The sequence below is a fragment of the Macaca fascicularis genome, chromosome 20 (assembly GCF_037993035.2).
Source record: "Macaca fascicularis isolate 582-1 chromosome 20, T2T-MFA8v1.1".
In the NCBI taxonomy this organism is placed as follows: domain Eukaryota; kingdom Metazoa; phylum Chordata; class Mammalia; order Primates; family Cercopithecidae; genus Macaca; species Macaca fascicularis.
In genome coordinates, this window is record NC_088394.1 from 26,307,955 (window position 1) to 26,327,916 (window position 19,962).

General features: G+C 53.0%; 1 protein-coding gene across 13 annotated transcripts in view; it reads right to left on the bottom strand.

The window, feature by feature from the left end:
- The window catches only part of NSMCE1 (NSE1 homolog, SMC5-SMC6 complex component), a 44,350-nt gene that overhangs the window by 913 nt on the left and 23,475 nt on the right, over positions 1-19,962 (bottom strand). For 9 of the 13 annotated variants that reach the window (XM_005591512.4, XM_074026816.1, XM_074026815.1 and 6 more), the window contains 4 exons: positions 8,813-8,934; positions 7,946-8,023; positions 6,768-6,914; positions 814-930 (listed from right to left, as the gene is read on the bottom strand). In XM_005591512.4, the coding sequence (XP_005591569.1) occupies positions 814-930; positions 6,768-6,914; positions 7,946-8,023; positions 8,813-8,934 (464 nt within the window). Of the gene's footprint in view, positions 1-813; positions 931-5,722; positions 6,005-6,767; positions 6,915-7,945; positions 8,024-8,812; positions 8,935-19,962 lie in introns of those variants that run through there. The other 4 variants (XM_074026810.1, XM_074026813.1, XM_074026809.1 and 1 more) reach the window with 2 other exon arrangements.

Here is a 19,962-nt window from a genome sequence, read left to right on the forward strand (position 1 = left end):
GAAGCCACAAGGAAAATGGGCAGCTGGTGGCATCGGGTTATCTTCCAGTCCCCAGATTAATACTGAAAATCCCAAACGCCTTAGTGCAGGGGAGTCTTTTGTTTGCTTGTTTGTTGCAGTGGGTTTTACCAAACAATTCTGAACACATGAACGCAGTGACAGAAGCCGAGGGCTGGCAAGCTCCCGCACTCAGATCCTGCAGGTGGCATGTGGACAGCCACAGCTTTTCAGAAGCTTATTTGCTGATGTGGATCAAAAGCTTTCAAAAAAAAATTGCACTTTGTCCCAGAAACCCCGCCCAAGGAAATAATCACCATGTGCCCAAGGATACAGGTGTACGAGGCCCATGAGAGCAATTGCAATTACAAACAGCTACAGCTGCAAAACGACAGAAACTGAAAGACACATCAGTGTCCACGCTGGTTCAGTGGTTGCAAAGCCCTGCAAACTGGAGTAGACCACTGCGGAAAGCAGCAATTGATAGAGACACTCCGCCAAATACTCTGCCACAAAACTGCCAAAATAATGCAGGTTGCACAGAACACTCAACCTTCCTGAGAAGAATAAAGTAAGCGAGAGCCCTTGGACCCCAGCAGCAGAACCAGGGAGGAGAGAGGCAGTGCGTCCCTGCAGGCCACCGTGGGGAGGCATCCTCTGACACGTCCTGGGAGATGGCCTCCAGGAGCTCTTGTGGGAGGAGGCGCCGGCAGTGCAGGAGGGCTGGGTCCAGAGCCAGGATTCGGGAAGTACCTGTGCAGAGCCCCAGGAGCTGAGGGCCCGGCAATGAGCTCCCATGCCCTGCCCAGCGGGTACCTGGATGAGGAGGCTGTGACAGATATTACAGATCTTCACCGCGTCGGGGTACGTCTCCCGGATGTATTGCTCCATTTCCAGGATGGCCCGGCCATGCAGGGTGAACTCCCCTTCCTTCTGCAGGGACACACGGGAGGTGGCCACCCTCAGCCAGGCCCTCTCCCCATTCACTACCTCTGTTCCCTCTGTGATCCCACAGCCCTGTGCTCAGGAAGACACAAGGGTCTAGGCACCTTTGCACCAACCCCAGACAACGGGCATCAGCCACGTCCCCCTGGCAGAGCCTCAGCAAGGGAAACTGAGGCAAAGGCCCAAAAGGCATGGAGGCACAGCTCCCCGACACCGCCCTTTTCTCAGCACCTGTTGTGCCTTCAGACGTGACTGCTCTGTCTGCACAGCAGCCCCGAGCGAGGAAGTCACAGCCCTCCTGCAGATGAGGACGCTGAGGCCCACAAGGGGTCAGTCTCCCCAGGGCACAAACCCGAGCACCCACTGCTTCCATCCGCCACCCATCCCACTCCCAAAAAGCAGCATCCCCGGTGCCTCCCAGCATTTCTGCCTCCAACTGCAGTAGGGACCCTCAGAGATCATTTCCGGCCACATCACTTTACAGACGGAGCTGGAAGGAGTCTGGAGAGGGCAGACGGGCCCCATCACACCAGGGGCAGTGGAGCCTCCAACGGAAGCCAGGCCTCCTGGTTCCCACGCCAGGGTGCGGTCACCCATCATGCATCCTGAACACCCTGGGAGAACCAGGAAGCACATGAAGAACACAGCTCCCCAGGCGGACCCGCCTGCCAGGTCACAGGAGAGAGGCAGCACTGAGGGAGACCCAAGGGAGGCAAATGACACGGACCCAGGACACGGACCCATGCAGGCTGATTCCAGTTTCTCCACAGTCAGCTCATGCATCGGACGTGAACCGCGCCAGGAGATGGCGTCACTGAAGCCTGCGAGTCACTCGAGTGCTCAGCTGCCTTTCCTGTTATTTTCTAATTTTTACAAGCAAGAGCTGTCACTCCCGTTTTTGTTTTTTGGTTTTTTGGTTTTTTTTTTTTTGAGATGGAGTTTTGCTCTTGTTGCCCAGGGTGGAGTGCAATGGCATGATCTTGGCTCAATGCAACTTCCGTGTTCTGGGTTCAAGCAATTCTTCTGCCTCAGCCTCCAGAGTAGCTGGGATTACAGGTGTGTGCCACCACCGGCTAATTTTGTATTTTTAGTAGAGATGGGGTTTTGCCATGTTGACCAGGCTGGTCTTGAACTCCCGACCTCAGGTGATCCACCCACCTTGGTCTTCCAAAGTGCTGGGACTGCAGGCATGAGCCACCGTACCCGGCCCACTCCTGTTTCTGACAGGTAGAGCCCCCCCACCCCATTCCTGCCTCCATCCCCAGAGTGCAGTGTGGAGGGGGTGTGCTTGCATAACCTGGGCTTGCAGTGCATTCACTCTGGAACACCAGTAGAGGGGCTGGGTGAGCACAGGAAGGGAGGCAGGGTAGAGGCATGGGGTTGGGGCAGGGACAGCCGCTGCGGGAGCAGTGGAGGGAGGCCAGGGTACCAGGTGCTTATGCCCTGCACGGCGGCTGTTGGTGCACAGGGGCTTTGTGTTCTCCAAGTGCTGTGGGCAATGGGAGGATGTGACCAGCCCTCAGGCCGTCCTCAGTCCTCGGTCCTCGGTCCCATGGCTGTTACCTTCCCCAAAACTCCCAAATCCATCATGGTACCCCACCTCCCTGGCTACCACCCACTTCCACCCTCCCCTCCAGATCCATCACGGCACCTCACATCCCCGGTCACTGCTGCCTTCCACCCTCCTCCAGATCCATCACGGCACCCCACCTCCCCAGCCTCCACCCTCTTCCACCCTCCCCTGTTCCTGCAGCTCTCTGAGCCCACTCTCCTCCAGCAATGTGCTTGCTACAAAACAAGCCTGGCCCTGTCACTCCCACCTCACCCCCGCCCGAGGGCTTCCCACCACCCTTAGGTCCAAGAGCCAAGCCCCTAATGCATGTATCTCCCGGGTTGCCCTCGTCTGCTCTCCCCAGCAATCTTTGTGCTCAGATGGCCCTGGCCTTAGCTTCTTGAGCATACTCACTGGCCACAGGGCCATTGCTGGGCTGATGATCCTCCCACCCCAGGATCCAGGCAACTCCCACACAGCCTTCAGCTTGAGTGTCACTTACTCAGCAGCTGAGGGCCAGTTCCTCTGGGACAGCTGTCATAAAGCCATGTTTCCTTTCCATCTGTACCTGGACTGCAGTGGGATGACCGTCTCACTGCTCTTGGGCTCTCCCTCCAGACCACGGCCCCGTGGGAGTGGCCACCAGCTCTGGTTTCGCTCACTCCAGTGTCCGCAGCACCTGCTGTGGGGCCCAGCACTTGGCAGGCCCACAGGAAGATGAAGTAGACCTTGCACTGATCCCAGAGGAGTGCCTCACACTGTGAGCAAGTTCAAGCTTAGACTGAGGCAGGAGGTGCATTTATTTTTATTATTTTTTTTAATTTACTTATTTTTGAGACAGTTTCACTCTTGTTGCCCAGGCTGGAGTGCAATGGCACAATCTCAGCTCACTGCAACCTTTGCCTCCAGGGTTCAAGTGATTCTACTGCCTCAGCCTCCCGAGTAGCTGGGATTACAGGTGCCCGCCACCACACCCAGCTAATTTTTTATATTTTTAGTAGAGACAGGGTTTCACCATGTCGGCCAGGCTGGTCTCAAACTCCTGACTTCAAGTGATCTACCTGCCTCAGCCTCCCAAAGTGCTGGAATTACAGGTGTGAGCCACTGTGCCCAGCCAAGCTGCATTTACTGAACACCTACTATGCACCTGAAACTGCACCCAAGGCTCACCATTCATGACCCACTCAGTCCTCTGCGGGCCCATCAGGGAAGGGGTAGGAGGGGTGCCCTAGCCCTCAGAGAAGACGAGAGCCCAGGCAATCTCCCAGGCACCTCGCCACGACACTTGGAAGTCAGGACCTCTTGTAGGAAGCAGTCCTGGGGTGTATGGAGGTGCGTCCATCAGCAGACGTCCAGCTCCCATGAGCCGCGCTTGCTCTCAGAAGCCTCTCTGCTGACCCCAACCACCCACCACCCCTGGGCCTTCTCCTGGACCGGCAGCTGCCTCAGCACCTCCATGCTGAGCCAGTCTCGCACAGGACTGGCTGTCTAGGAGTGACATGTCCTTGGGGTGATATGCCCACCTGGAAGGGCCTTGGCAGTGGACCCCTGGCTGTTTCTGTGGGAAGCCCTGTGTCTGAGAAGCCAAGGATCAGACGCTGACGTGTGGTCTCTCTGATCGAGGTGCTGCCCTAGGAAGACCTGTCCTGGGTACATGAGCACCCCACCCCTGTTCTCAGCGGTTCCTCCAGAGTGCCGCAGACCTCAGGGCAACCCTTACCAGGCCATGTAGGTCAGAGAGCACTGGACCCTCACAGAAACCTGGAGCTGGCAGTGTCTCCATCCTGCAGATGAGGAAACAGTCTCTGCAACAAGAAGCTGCTTGCCACAGGCGGCAGAGGAACCTGGAGGAGTCTCACTACGCAGCCCTTGCCACTCCTCAGGGCCCCAGCAGGCCAGGCAGTCAACAAGAAGCCTCTCCAGGGCGACTGCCCAGCACCAGTGCTGAGGGCCCCCGGCTACTTCTGCAGCGCTCCTGCAGGTGGCAGCTCCCGGATCCTCTATCCACCCTCCCTCGAGCTCAGAGGCGCCCTGCAGAAGGCGGTGCCAGCACTGCCACCGAACTGAGAAAGGCACAGAGTACAAGCGCCTGCAGCCACAGCTCACCCCCACAGACTCCAAGGGCGGTGCCTCTCCTATCCACCACAGCCCTCTCCAGACACCAAGGGCAGACAAAGGGCAAGTCAAATCATAAAGCTGGGGGCACGCCCTGCAAGCCATGCACAATGGTGGTGGCGTGTGCTAGGCACGCATGCTCTTGGGTGCAAAGCAGGCTGCAAAGTGTCGTGAAATGGAATGTTGGGGCACTTGGCTCTAGGGGCTGGGATAACAGGTGACTTCAGTGGGTTTCTTTATGCATCTTGACATGTTGTAATCCTCCTATAATGAACAGGTATTTCCTGTAACATTTTTTGTAAGTTTTAAACTCTGTTCCTCTGTAACCTCATCCACCCGTTCAGTCATCCAATCAGCAAGCATTTATTGAGCGCCTGAGGTGCCACGCACTAGATTCTGCAATGGGAATCAGCCATGAAGAGGTCATAACCCTTGCCCTTAAGAAACTTGGCCCATGGCTGGGCACAGTGGCTCACACCTGTAATCCCAGCACTTTGGGAGGCCAAGATAGGCAGATCACCTGAGGTCAGGAGTTCGAGACTAGCCTTGTCAATATGGAGAAACCCCGTCTCTATTAAAAATACAAAAATTAGCCAGGCATGGTGGCACATGCTTGTAATCCCAGCTATTTGGGAGGCTGAGGCAGGAAAATCACTTGAAGCAGGAGGTGGAGGTTGCAGTGAGCCGAGATTGTACCATTGCACTCCAGCCTGGGCAACAAGAGCGAAACTCCATCTCAAAAAAAAAAAAAAAAAAAAACTTGGCCCTAAGAGGGGCTGCACCACAAGCGAGAATGGTCAGTTATAACCTCAGCAGACCCTAGAACATTCTCTAGTACCAAATACAGCCCGGAGGGCAAGAAAAACTGTGACAAAGCCATTGATGGGAGCTGCAGTCCCCAAACTGGGGCCTGAACTCGGCCCTGCCACTCTCAGGGTGTCCGATGTCATCCAGACCCCTGAGCTGTTGTCCGATGTCATCCAGACCCCTGAGCTGTCAGCTAAAAACTAAGCTATGGAGCCACTGCAGGACAGCAGGCAGCCTCCGAGACAGGACATATGGGAATGTGCCCAGCAGATCCTGCACTCACCAGGAGCTCCCAGCCCTGACCTCACCCCTGTGACCTCTGCCCTCACCCCGTGACCTCTCCACCCTTTCTTCCCATCAGGTACCCCAGGAACTGAATTTGGGTCAGGTTCCTGGTACAGGCCCACCCTACACAGAAATTAGTAACTCAGAACACAGACTTCCCCAATCCGGAGGCAAGCCTTCCTGAACAGGAAGTGGAGAGTCGCTGCAGCCACAAGCAGCAGCCTCTGGCCACAAGTCCGACCACCAAGTGAGGAAGCGGGAACCCGACGTGAGCGCGTCCTCAACACACACGGGCACGAGCATCTGGGAGGGCACAGCAATGGTCAACTCAGCAAACACTACGCTGTTGAAAACAGGGGTGCCTTTTGTGGAAAAAGAACTGAAACATTTGTTCTGCTCCATTCAGCAGGACTAGACGTGGGGGCGGGGCAGCATCTAGAAACTGGAGCTGCAGTGGGGCCTGTCCCAGACGTCACAGCTCCTTTCCTAAAGCTTGTCTGTGCCTCTTCTAAGTACTGACCCTGAGGAACTCACTGCTGACAAAAACAACAGTGGTAACGTCGCCAATTCCTCTGCTGCCTCCCCCGCGAGCCAGCCAGCGCAGCACGGAGCACGTTACTGTGAGGTCCCATTCCTGCTCCTGACACACCCAGCCCCAAAGGGGAAACGACAACTTCCCTCTTACAGGGAACCTGAGGTCACCTGGCTCAGGGTTCAGACCCGGGTCAGACATCACAGCCACACTCTCAGCCACGGAACTGCCTCTGCCTTGCAGTCTGTGGGCTAGAGGCTTGGTCCCGGGGCCCAAATCCCGGGTGCAGCTCCTGGCTCTGCCATTCTGGCTGTGGCATCCTCAACACATCATGTGGGTGAACAGGGAGTGGGAGGCAGGAGAGGTGAGGCCCAGATCCTCCCCATGGGGTCACTGCTGGAATGCGTGAAAGCAGATAAGGGATCTGAGAAGGCTGGGCTCCACAGACATCAGTTGGCTAGAAATACGATTTTGGAGACAAAACTGCTATTCACTCAAAAGAGTGAGCCGGACTGGAAAACCATGAGACAGTACCTCAATTAGCCACTTGTTTTGGACAAACTTCTGCAGCACCTGCTCCGCTTCCTTCTTCCTCATCTTCTTGCCTTTAAGTTGATCAACCAGGTTCAAAATGTTTGTGGAAGACGCAAAGCCAGTTTCTGAGTCAATAATTAGTTCCAGCTGGAAGAAAGAGCAGGTACCATGCTTCTCTATTAAAATGGCAAAAATAACTTTTAAATGGTAATACTAAGTCTGGCAGGGGTGCAGTAAGGCCACTCGGATCACAGGCAGAACTGCACACTGGCACGGTATTCGGGGAAAACAATGTAATACGCATCAAGAGTCAGGACTGTGCTCAGTTCTTTTGACTCAGAGGTCACTTCGATAACATCCTCCCAAATAAATCATCTTAATGTCCCCAAATCAGTAAGGGTCACCTTGCCTCACAGCTGGCCTCAGAGGCAGCGAGAGACAGACACGGCAGGCAGGAACCTCTGGAGAAGACAGGTTCCTGCACACGCAGATGTGTGCTCAGCTCAGCACCTGCTCCTCAACCCTGGCAGCTAATAAACCCCAGGAGAAGACCTCAAAGGAATGATTCCAACACCTGGTTCTCAGAGATTCAGATTCGACAGATCCCAAGTGGGGCTGAAATGTCTGAATTCTTTCTCACCTCTGCAGTTATGTAGGCCTGAGAACCACTCTTAGCCATATGTTTGACCAGAGGGCCGAGCAAGTAGCTCTGAAGCCTGGTAGAGCAATGCCGCTCAAATGTGCACATGCAAATGATTCAGCGGGCACCTGGCAAAAATGCAGATTCGGACTCAGCAGTGTAGGGTAGGGACTGGGACTGGGCCTTTCTAACAAGCTCCCAGGTGATGCCGCTGCTGCTGCTGCCTTTCCCAGATGGCACTTACAGCAGCCAGGTAGGAACGCCTGTTACTACCAGTGAGGCCCTGCTCTTGCCCATCCAGCTGGGGCTCACACCTGGCCCAGCACTTCCTTCCCAGGCAGCCATGGGGGCCCCTGACAGCTGTGAATTCCAGATGGGTAGACAGTGATATCTCCCTGCAAAGCCTTTCCTCAGACAGCAGTGGTGGCCCACGTCCCCCCAGTGATCCTTGAAGACTGCAGTTGCCACTTCTAACGACTGAGACAGAACTTTCCCATAAGAAGCCCAGCCAATGGGCGACGGGGATTACTCTACTTACAGCCTTTCTAAACAGATCCAGTTCATTCTCTGCAAAATCCGTAGCCATTTTGGAAATTGAAGTTGTAGCAAGATTCACCTAAGAAATAAGTCAGCGCAACAGTCAGGCTGTGCCCTTCGCGTGTTGGTTAACGTGTCACTGGCTCTCCCTCCCTCCCCTCCTCCGTCTCTGGCCAGTCACTGAGCTCCTGTATCCAGGCACTGCGAGCCGCAGGATGGATCTGTAACCAGGCATATACTACAGACTTTATTCTTTAGCTCAGTCAACATGCTAGACCCTCAGAAGTTTCAGAACTCCAGAGGGTGTGCAGTATTTTCCAAACTCAGATAAATTTGGGAGATTTGTCTACATGTTAATGGAGCTTCAAATGCAAAAGGCACTGAGAAGTCCGACAGCAAGGAAATCTGCTTTGCCGTGTCTGGCCAGCATTTCCATAGTTCTTTGCCTGTGTAATGTTTTGGAAACCCTGGACTAGAGTGCTCCTTTCTGAGTGTGAGCCTGGCTGGGAGCAGCCAGATGTCCTCTGACCAGCCCGAGGTGTCTCCTAGCCAGGGATGGGGCATGTCAGCTTCCCACTCCTGTGTTTCACCCTGATCCCTACCTGTGAGAGTAAATCTGAAAACCACTGAAGACCCCACGTGGGTCGCAATCCTTGACACTCCTACACACTGTTTCTTTTCATCGCTTCTATGTCTTATTCTAAGTAAAAAACCGTTTCTCCCTTTATTCCTAATATTCCATACATTTGGAGTGACTTCTTTACAAAGAACTGTCCAAAAGAGAAATCAAACCAAAGCAAACACGGGCTGCCTGGGCCCTGTTCCAGCTCCTCAAAAACGCCACTAGAGGGCTCTGCTGGGCACTCACCAACGCATAAATGGGTCTCCCGTCATCTTCCGTGACTCCTCTCTTTATCTCAATATACAAGGACTCCAAGACACTGTTAATGTTGTTGATGAAGTCCTCCAACTTATCTACAGTGGCATTGCCTGGAAATAAACAGACCAAAAAAGGGGTGTGATGGGGAGCCTCATCAAAAAAACGTAGCTTGCTTGAATAATTCCATCCCATCTCAACACAGGGGACAGCAACCCCAGACACGGGCGGAGGCTGCAGCCTCTTGGGTGAATGCCAGTGCCGTGTGGCTTCTTTCTTCCTGGAGTACTTGGAAGACAAACAGACAACAGATGGAGGGCGTTGTGAGGCAGGAGGGCCGGGGAGATGCTATCTGCAACCACGGAGGCTGCCGCGGGCTTCCTGTCTTTGCTCGCTGCCTCCCGATGAGAGTCTGGATCAGCACCTTCAGTGTATCACTCAATGACGTGCTCAGAACGTGCACTAAGCTCCCGCTGCACGCACATCCCATCCCATCTCAGCCCTTCTACCTCGTCCCCAGTGCCCCGCGAGAGGCCTCTGTCCCTTTGCATCCCCACACGTCTTAGGTGGAGCTTTATTCCTTTCTTTTTTTATTCAGTGTCCACTCATCCTCACTTACATGCCAGGCTTGTGCTAGGTCCTGGGCTGGAACAGTAAGAATAACAACAACCGGGGTGAGAAGGGCGGCTTGCAGCAAGCCCTCAGCATGGAGAGGCCCTGTCCCGGGCACCCTTTGTCATCATGAATCCACCCTCCAGCAGCTCTCTGGGCACAGGGAAAGAGGCTGAGACGCAGAGAGGTGAACTGACTCACCCAGAGTTGTACCACAAGGCCGGGGCTTTGACCTCTCTGTCACCCACCTCCCCTGGCCCTGCCAGCAGGACGTTCACAGCCCAGGGGCCACCATCCAGGTCCATCAGTCTGAGGAGGGGGCACCCACAGTATGGCCGGGGGCTCAGCTGAATGGACACTGATCAGCCAGGGAAGGAAGGAGGGCAGAGAGGCTGCGGTGGGGAAGGGAGCCAGATCACACAGGGCCTGTGGCCGAGGACAGCAGGGCCTTTCTCCTGCGGCACCAGGAAGCCTCTGAGCACTGGAAGCAGTGGAAGGACATGTCCAGCGCTGTGTACCTTTCATGCTGTGAGACAGTCATGTCTTTTGAGACAGTCTCACTCTCGCCCAGGCCGGAGTGCAGTAGCGCAATCTTGGCTCACTGCAACCTCCACCTCTGGGTTCAAGCAATTCACTTGCCTTAGCCTCCCGAGGAGTTGAGATTACAGGCGCCCACCACCACGCTCAGCTAGTTTTTGTATTTTCAGTAGAGATGGGGTTTTACCATGTTGGCTAGGCTGGTATCGAGCTCCTGACCTCAGGTGATCCGCCCACCTCGGCCTCCCAAAATGCTGGGATTACAGGAATGAGCTTGTGCTGCGAAACTTTTTAAAGCAAGAGTATGTATTACTGTTTTCACTGTTTTTATGTATTAAAATAAATAATTTCAAAAGATTCATGCCTTAGAAAATCATTTTGGAAAAAAAAACTGCAAGAAACAACAGACAATCTGATACATTTCGTGTGAAACAAAAACAGAACCAATGAAATGGTCCCATAGGAAAAGGCCCAGCAGGTTGCCCACTGGACTGACGACCAAGGCCATTGCCAGGAAGGGACTAAATGGGGGTCATCACAGCGCCCTCACGCTGTGTGTCTATGTTTGATTTCTTATAGACAGAGGCATTTCTAAGCTACCCATACAACTCAAGATCCATAAAGTTAAAAAAAAAAAAAAAAAACAGCAGATCACGCTGGTGAAAATGGAGGACAGGGCCGTGTGAAAGAGTCAAGGACAACCCAGGCCAGTGAGCTCTATCAGAGGATCAGACTGTGGGGGCCCAGAAAAGCCGAGAACAAAGCCCAGGGCAGTGACACTAACGCGCCATGCTCAGCGAGGAGCTAACCTTCCATTTAAGTAAAGTTTTTAAAAGGCAGTTTAAATTAAAAAGTAGTCATAATAAGTGGGTGGAACATGGACATGGTGCAATCGTAACATGAGACAATGGCATCTGGCCTCGGTGGCTGGAGAGCAGGCATCAGGAGGGAGGCATGGCCTGACTTCCTGCCTCCACGCCTCTGCTCACGGGTCCCTCCTTTCTGAAAAGCTCTCCCTCCACTGCTGCAGCCACCTCGGATGGCCTGTTTTTCCAGGAAATGTTCTCTTCTGCCCCCGGTGCTGTCTTCCTCTTCCACACCACGCAAGGCAGCTCTTCGCTGGCGTGGGAGCCAAGCTGTTCCGTACCTGCCTGTGCCGGTGACTTGGGCAGACACGCTTTTCCACCCCCAAGGGCAGCCAGTGCTGGGGAGCTCAGACGCAAGGGGCCCAGACACCAAAAAGCCTTGCTCAGTGCAGAGTGAGTGACAGGAGCCCTGTCCACCCAGTGTGACACCGGGGCAAGTCCCACCTCCCTCTGAAAGTGACAACTCACATTTTCCACTAACGAGGCCCCTCCTGGGTGTCACTGAGAACAATGTGCCCTGTGGGCAGATGAGAGGCATTCTGATCTACTGGACTTTCCAGACACCCCATTGCGGGGAGGCAGCCAGCAGCCCTCTCTGCCCTTCCCCTCTCCCCACTGCCTCTGGTTTGGCGTCCGGCCTCATTTTTCAGAAACCATGAATGTTTTGCTGTATTTTTATCTGACCAACCACTTCCTCCTACTGTACTCGCTCACTGCAGACACCAGCCACCGCCTGGGCGCTCCCATTCTCTCCGCTATCGCCCTCTCCTTCCTTCCACACGCTTCCTGCATCAGGGTCGTGTCCACGATCTCCATCACTGACCCTGTAACTGTTTCTCATGGAGGCCCCACGCCCTTGCAGCGCCTCTTAATTGTGACCTGAGAAGAAACTTCTCTTACGCTCAGCAAACCCCTCAACTGACTCCTTTTGGCAGCAACAGAGGCGGTGTGGTGCCATGGGACTGGCAGCAGGGTGTGGGCTCCAGCCCGTCCTGCCCTCCCGCTCTGTGGGGCCCTGTGTGAGTCTCTCCCCGACTTCTCATCTCTAACAGCCACACACGGTCTCACCTCCAGCCTCACACATGTCCAGAACCCTCTTCCCTCCCGCCTCTCCACCACTACCCCTGGCTGGACCCCAGCCTCCTGGTCCTCTGGCAGCCTGCTGTACAGGCCTTCCCCAACCAGATGAGCTGCACTTCCCAGCTCTGTCCTCCCACGGCTCCAGCACTTCCTTCCTCATCACACGGTGCTCCAGCTGCTGTGTCCGGCCACCCTGAAACAGGAGTCAGCTGGTGACGCCTGCCAGCCCAGCAGCCATGTCCCTCCCTAATGAGACCTTCGCCTTTTTTCTTTCTTTTTTTTTTTAGAATTGTCTTTCTCTTACATTTGCGGTTTTGGTGAGAGAATAATTCCAGGTACAATATTCAGGGAACCAGAAAGCAGAAAGCTGAAGGGACCAGAGATTAGGGCAGCCAGGAGTAGACAGAGAACCCACACCAGCCAGACACTTTCGCAATCTGAGCAAGGGACAAAAGGAAGCTTGGAGGTGGCTCCAGCCTAGACACTATAGAGGGCCAGCTGCTCTGGCCATGCAGTGGTGCCATGCTTCCTGCCCGTCCCCGACTGTGCACCTGGCCACCAATGAATCCTACGTGTCCCTCCCCCAACAGCATCTCGACACATTCCTTTTTTTTTTTTTTTTTTGAGATGGAGTGTCACTCCATCGCCCAGGCTGGAGTGCAATGGCGCAATCTCAGCTCACTGCAACCTCCACCTCCCAGGTTCAAGTGATCCTCCTGCCTCAGCCTCCCCAGGCACTAGGACTACAGGTGTTTCACCACCACAGCTGGCTAATTTTTTGTATTTTCAGTAGAGATGGGATTTCACTGTGTTGGTCGGGCTGGTCTCAAACTCCTGACCTCAAGTGATCTGCCCACCTCAGCCTCCCAAAGTGCTGGGATTACAGGCGTGAGCCACCACGCCCAGCCCCGACACATTCCTTTCTCAGAACTGGGGTCTCTTGCTTGCTCCCAAGACCCTTACGATGCCCACTAAGTGCTAAGGTGGCACCAGATCGCTGCTTCCCAGCCTCAGGTCTTCAGGACAGCTAATGTCCACAGCTCTGCCCCTGCTCTCTCCTCTGATCCTGGAGCCCTGGTGGAGAAGCTACAGTTTGCTAATCTGTAGGGATACACTGGGCTAAAGGCATGTCTGAGGATCCTTTTGACCTCAATATTCTACAAGCCCATGGTCATGATAAAGAGTGTGGGATAAAGTCCATATCGTGGGATTCTGAGACAGCTACTTTCAGTCTTAGAAATACCACTTTGAGGACTTAGGAGTTAATAATACACTACTTTATTGCGGCACTATTCACAATAGCACAGACTTGGAATCAACCCAAATGTCCCTCAGTGGCAGACTGGATTAAGAAAATGTGGCACATATACACCATGGAATACTATGCAGCCATAAAAAAGGATGAGTTTGTGTCCTTTGTAGGGACATGGATGCAGCTGGAAACCATCATTCTTAGCAAACTATCACAAGAACAGAAAACCAAACACTGCATGTTCTCACTCATAGGTGGGAACTGAACAATGAGATCACTCGGACTCGGGAAGGGGAACATCACACACCGGGGCCTATCATGGGGAGGGGGAGGGGGGAGGGATGGCATTGGGAGTTATACCTGATGTAAATGACGAGTTGATGGGTGCAGCACACCAACACGGCACAAGTATACATATGTAACAAACCTGCACGTTATGCACATGTACCCTAGAACCTAAAGTATAATAATAAAAAATAAATAAAAAAATAAAAATAAAAATAAAAAAATACCACTCCTTTTCAGAATCTGGAACCAACTGAAGAAAAAGGCACACCCTTCAGTAAATATCGAAACATCAGGTTTTCTGTAGGTAGGGCCGGATCAGAGGCTGGTTCTCTGCACACCACCAACCTCCAGTCAGTGATATGGGAGGCCCAGCTACGAGGACAGAGGAACGAGGCCCTGGCCCTACCACAGATGTCTCCTCTACAGGGAAAGAGAAACCGAAGCCAGGACAACCAGCACCATGTTTGGATCAAGCAAGCTGAACCTCTAAACCTCTAAACACAGCACCACCTGTGTTTTGTCTACTCGGAAGAGGCAGGGTGTGTCTGGATTTCTTAAGGGCTGTAGTAAAGTAGTTCGTGTTAGGCTAAAATCAAGGGGCCTGCAAATGTGTGACTGTAATTCACCTTATTATGTGCCAGCACTATGCATTCGCATGGTTCATTTCATCATGACAATAACAGTAACTCCATAAGGTGCATCACTAATATCATCTGTATATATAGGAGGCTTGGAGAGGTTAACAACTTGCTCATAGTTTCTGTAACTTGGAATGAAATGGAGCCCAGGCTTGCCCGACCCCAGATCCTAAGCTGCCAGGCACTAAGCCACATGGGCTCCGCAGAGCAAGCCTGAGGACATCCTGTATATCAGACCCCACCGTCATCTCGTCTACACCCTCCTGCACCTGCCCTGTGCTTCAGAGTCACCGAGAGAGACTGGGCCAACAGGGAAGGATGGAAGGCATCTGGGTACCTGATTAAGACCCCAGAGGTGGTACCCAAAGAGGAGCTGCTCACAGAGGAGAGGCATCGGATCGGCCCGGCCTGGCCCAGCCCAGCATCCATCATCCCCTCAGCCCAGCCCAGGCCAGCCCAGCACCCATCATCCCCTCGACCCAGCCCAACACATCATCCATCATACCCCCGGCCCAGCCCTGAGCACTGGGCCAGGTCCGGGGTTCGGGGACAGCATGCAAGGCAGCAGGAGCAGCTAAGGAAAGGCAAAGACCGTGGAGCGGACAGAGCCACTCTTCCTTTAGCAGGAAATGCCTGTCAGTGGTGGCAATTGAAAATGGGCCTCCAGGCAAGTGACAAGCACTGAACAAAACAGGACACTTCTCCCCTAAGAAGGAGGGTTGGCTCAAGTCATCTTGAGAGATTACTTTTTGAACTAATTCTGTACACATTTTCTCCTTTTCTTTTAAAATTAAATTTTAAGGCCAGGTGTGGTGGCTTACACCTGTAATCCCAGTACTTTGGAAGGCCAAGGCAGGAGGATCACTTGAGGCCAGGAGTTCAAGACAAGCCTGAGCAATGGATCAAGAGCAATGGATCAAGAACTCATCTCTACAAAAAACAATGTAAAACTCAGCCAGGCATGGTGGCATGTGGCTGTAGTCCCAGCTACTTGGGAGGCTGAAGTAGGAGGACAGCTTGAGCCCAGGAGTTGGAGATTGAAATGAGCTATCATCGCATCACTGCATTCTAGCCTGGGTGACAGAGCCAGGCCACCTCTCAAAAAACAAAAGAAATGATGTAAGTTAAATTGGAATGAACGTTACCAATGAGCCTCTTCTTGCTGTATCAGGGTCCCTGCTTCCCAGAGGCTACTAGAACCTAGGATTCACTGTGCGCTTGGGCAGCAGGAAATTGGGAAGTCTACTGCCCTGACCTCTGACCAACAAATAGTTTTGTTCTAAACTAGGCACTAAAAATACAAAATGTTATTTTTAGGCAGAGGAAATAACAGCAAAAAATAAGACTCCAAGGGCCCAAGCCACTGTGAGTCAACTTGCCCTGCGACAGCCCTCCGGACAGAGAGGGCGGACGGGTGGTCCTGCTAGCACGGCACTGAGGACAGGGCAGGGCAGGGCAGGGCAGGGCAGGCCCTGGATGAGACGGGAGTGCTGGAGTGGAGCTGACCCAAGAGAGCAGACCCTGGGCTGGGAGGAAGGAAGGGCTGACCGGCAGGACACGGGGCTGGGGAGGTTTGGGAGGGGCCACGGGATTTCACCTCTCAGCCTGTAGCTCTCATCTTTCCCCCAACAGCCTGGGGGAAAAGATTCTCTGGACCTTCAGGTACGCAGATGCAAAGATGAGAACTGCCACGGGCACTTCTGAGCACAGCCACTGAACAATGCTGGGAAGAGCAGGGTGGAAGGAGAGTGGCTGGTCTGTGGTAGATCACTTAGAGACAAAGTATCCTCTCCATGGGTGCACCAGCGCATTCACTACACGCCGCAGCGCGGCTCCCCACCTCTCAGCAGACCCTCAGTGACCGCCGCAGAGGCAAGCCAGAAAGGATCGCTGCTTCTCTTTCTCAGAGGTCAGAGAGATGAACGACACACTTAAGACGGGACAGGAAGTGACAAAGTCCAGACCAGAAACCCGATGTCTGGCCATTAGCTGGATGCAATCACGGAAGGATGTGGGCATTCATCAGAAAAAAATTCTTACATATATATGCAATGATGTTGAGAATACTTCAAAATAACGTGGGTAAGCAGGTACAAACATAAATAAAACAAGATCCGTCCTGCGTTCATCATCTGAACTGGGTGACGGCACACAGGACTTCACTGTGTCAGTCTCTCCACTTTTCTGTTTCACTTTTTCCATAATAAAATGTTTAAAAAATACTTCAGTGCTCAGCAATCATATAACTTGACTCCTTGACCCTCAGGAATCTCAATTTAAAGAGAAAAATGAGTGTCCTGTGACAAGGGAGATTAGCTCAGGGCTCCGACAGTAGAGAAGGAACAGGATTTTAGTAACGTGTGGTTTTAAAGCCTATTGTTCTGAGACCTGTACACAGAGTTCTTTTCTTCTTAAACTCAAGAAGTTTACTACAATCAGAGAGTCTGCTCTTTAGCCTCACTCAAATGACAGAGCATAAAACTTACTTTATGTTACTGGGCACAGTACTTGCATCCCAGCTGCACGCATTTATGGTCCTAAAACCTATGCTACCACGTGATGGGGACATCCACTTGCTGTCCCTATCTACGCAGCATCTATGGGACATTCCCCAGGCTGGAGGTCTATTGGTCAGGACTCCCAATGGCAATAAAGCAGTGTCCACTGGTTTATCACAGTAAAGTTCTGGATCATAATGGGAATTGTCATGAGAAACACAAACTACTATATATTTTGCTACTGACGCTGTTTATACACATTTCATCTTAATCCCACCCACTGAAAACAGGTGGTCCATCTATCCTTGAGATGAGTGGCGGCTCTGACACCTTCTGTGGCGCCCTGGTCCCCACCCCTACCCATGCAGGAGCCCTCGCAGAGTTGATACAGGGGCTCTGCAGGGGACAGGAGAGGAGGCTTCCTGGTCACCCCAGCCCCTGAAACCAGTGCAGCTCTTCCTGAGCCCTGCTGGGTAAGCTTCCTCCTGCTCAGATTGCACTGAGCAAAGTGAAAATGGACAAATCCGATGCCTACAGAGGCAGGCAGGAAGCACAGCTGCAGACAGCTCTGGGCACAGCAGGGAGCTGGCGGCACACATTCTACCAAAGAAGGCAGCACTGCCCTGCTTCAGCCGAGTGCCCGAGCTTTGGGTGTTTACACAGAATCTCCTGGCGGTTGTCTTCTGTTTAACCTGGTAATTCTTAAAAAGTACAAACACTGTAGTGCAAACAAACAATGCCGATAAGTTATATGCCACTGACAGTTCACCATCTCCCAATTCCGCTGTGGGCGGGAAACCCGCTGCCATGAGACACAGTGACTAATGAGGCCACTCTGTTCCCTGACCCGCCAGATAAGCAGTTACTATTTCTCACACAGGCTGGACTGTGAGCAGCTCAAAGGAATGGACCGTGTTACTCCCATTCTTCTGAGAGACTGAACATACAGACGGCCAATGGGCTGCAGCCAATGGCCAGACCACGTATAAAAGCAGAACTCCAACCCAAAATCTACAGCAACCTGCCCAGAAAGCCAGCCCACCACCTCCAAGTGAGAACTGTAGGAAGCCAGGCCAGTCCCCCAGCAACCAGTCCAGAAGCCAAAACTAACCCACAATCATGGCCCAAAAGGACCAGCGCAGGATCAGTAACTGATACTACCCTAATTGATTTTATTTTGTATTTTAGAGATGGGGTCTTGCTCTGTCATCTAGGCTGGAGAGCAGTGGTGCAATCACACAGCTCACTACAGCCTCGAACTCCTGGGTTCAAGTGATCCCCCCACCTCAGTCTCCCCAGTATCTGGGACTACAAGCATAAGCCGCTATGCTCAGCTAACTTTGTTTTTTCTGGAGACCCTGAAGTCTCGTAATGTTGCCCAGGCTGGTCTCAAACTCCTAGCCTCAAGTGATCCTCCTGCCTCAGCCTCCCAAATAGCTAGGACTACAGGCATGTATCACCACACTTGGCAACTTCCCTAATTTTTATTCCTGTTTCTAAGAGACAACAAACCAGAGAAAGCAGCACACACTTCTAACCAATCACATAGGACGCCCCGCTTCTGGTTAGCTGTCTCCACCTTGCCCTGGCCAGCAGCCTCCACTCCCCACTCCTCTGCCTTCCTGGAGTCTCTGCCAAACCCAAGTGGAGGCTGCCTCCCTTGCTGGAGCAAGCTCTAAATAAGTAGCCGCTGCCTGTTCTGCTGCCTGGTCTCCGCTTATGTTCACACTTTATCTGTGGAGGACTCAATTTGGTGCCCATTCTGGGCTAAGCAGGGACTAAGAAGTGGCCGGTATGAAGGCGGCCAACCGGAGTCACTCTGACAGGCACACGCCCTTCCCTTTCCCCACTCACTACAGCCCAAAGCAGACAACAGCCTCCAGCATTCTCCCGGTGTCCCCTCTAGCCTTCTCCATCTGTCTGTCCTCCACATGCAGCTGAGTGGAGCCAGATCCCGGCACTCAGCCTGGAAGCTGCCTGGGGCTCCATCCCTTGACCTATGTTCCCACCTGCTTTTCTGTCCCCCGTTCCCCCACACCAAGCTCCTCCCCATCTCAGCCCCTTCACTCATGCTGCCTTCCCCTTGGAAAGCGTCTCCCGCAGATCTCTGCAGGGCTGCCCCTCATCACCCGAGCATGGCCACACATGGCAGCTCCAGAGAAAGGTCTGAGCAGACGCCCTAGCCAAAGCCACACCTCAGGCCCGCTATCCCGAGGGACTCAATGCTTCCTTCCAGCAGTTAGCACCCCAAACTACCGCACTGTCTGCCTCCGAGTTGCTGTCTTTCTCTTTCTAAGCAGAATGCCAGCCCACTAAAGGCTGGGATCTGCTCATCCTACTCACCACAGCACCCCAACATGCAGCTGATACTCAAGATGTATCCGTCAACGAACCAAGGAAGATGTGTGGTACCAGTGGTGAGCATGCTTTCTGAATTTTCTAGGAAAACCCCAACAATAGAATTCAGCCCTGTGGTCTATATGGTAATTCCTCTCACACTATCCTACCAGCACCACGGGTCTTCTGATAGTCACCCCCACCACCCACCCACTCCCAGCAACTGGGATTAGATGGCAAGTCAAGGGGCAGAAAAGGAAGGAAGAGGCAGTGGCAAGCATGAAGTGAACGGGTGCCCGCAAGTACTCTGTGCCAGGCACTGAACACACATCCCCTTGCTGAATCCTCACGACTCTTCCGTGAGATGAATGTGATGTCCCTTATAACACAGAAAGCTGAGACTCAGCAAAGTAAAAGAACTTTCCCCGGGTGCTGGAAGAAACAGGACTTGAATTCATGCCTTTGAAAAACGGCTTCCCTGTTCCAGCCAGCGGGGTCTGTGGTAATCCCACTGAATCCATTCCCAGTACTGCCACGCGTCAGCACATAATCTCTCTCATGTCCGGGATCCAGTTCAAAATGCATTCCCAAACACATGACATGTGCGCTTAGGGGAGCGTGGAGCACACAGAAATCCTGGCTCAGCACCTCCATGCCGGCCTGAAAGGGCTGTGGTGGAGCCGTCCAGCCTGGACTCCCATGCTGCAGACATGAGGAACGGGCAGGACTTGGACACATCTAGGCCAGTAAGAGCCAGAGACACAAAAGCAACATCAATTTTCTTGTGGTTACAGAGCTTCTTGAACCCAAAGATTCCTGCCTAAGCACTTAATAACTGCCGGCTGTCAATTCTGTATGTTGAGAAATTCATCGAGGCACACATTTGATGTTACTTTTCACACTCATTTTTTGCCACGTTGCAGTTATGATCCCAGACTTTATCTCCCTTGATTAACCAAAAGGCAGACCGGCTCTGACAGCGGTAAGCTGATTAACTGTTCATCATGGCCAAAGGGGAGAACTAGAAATGAAA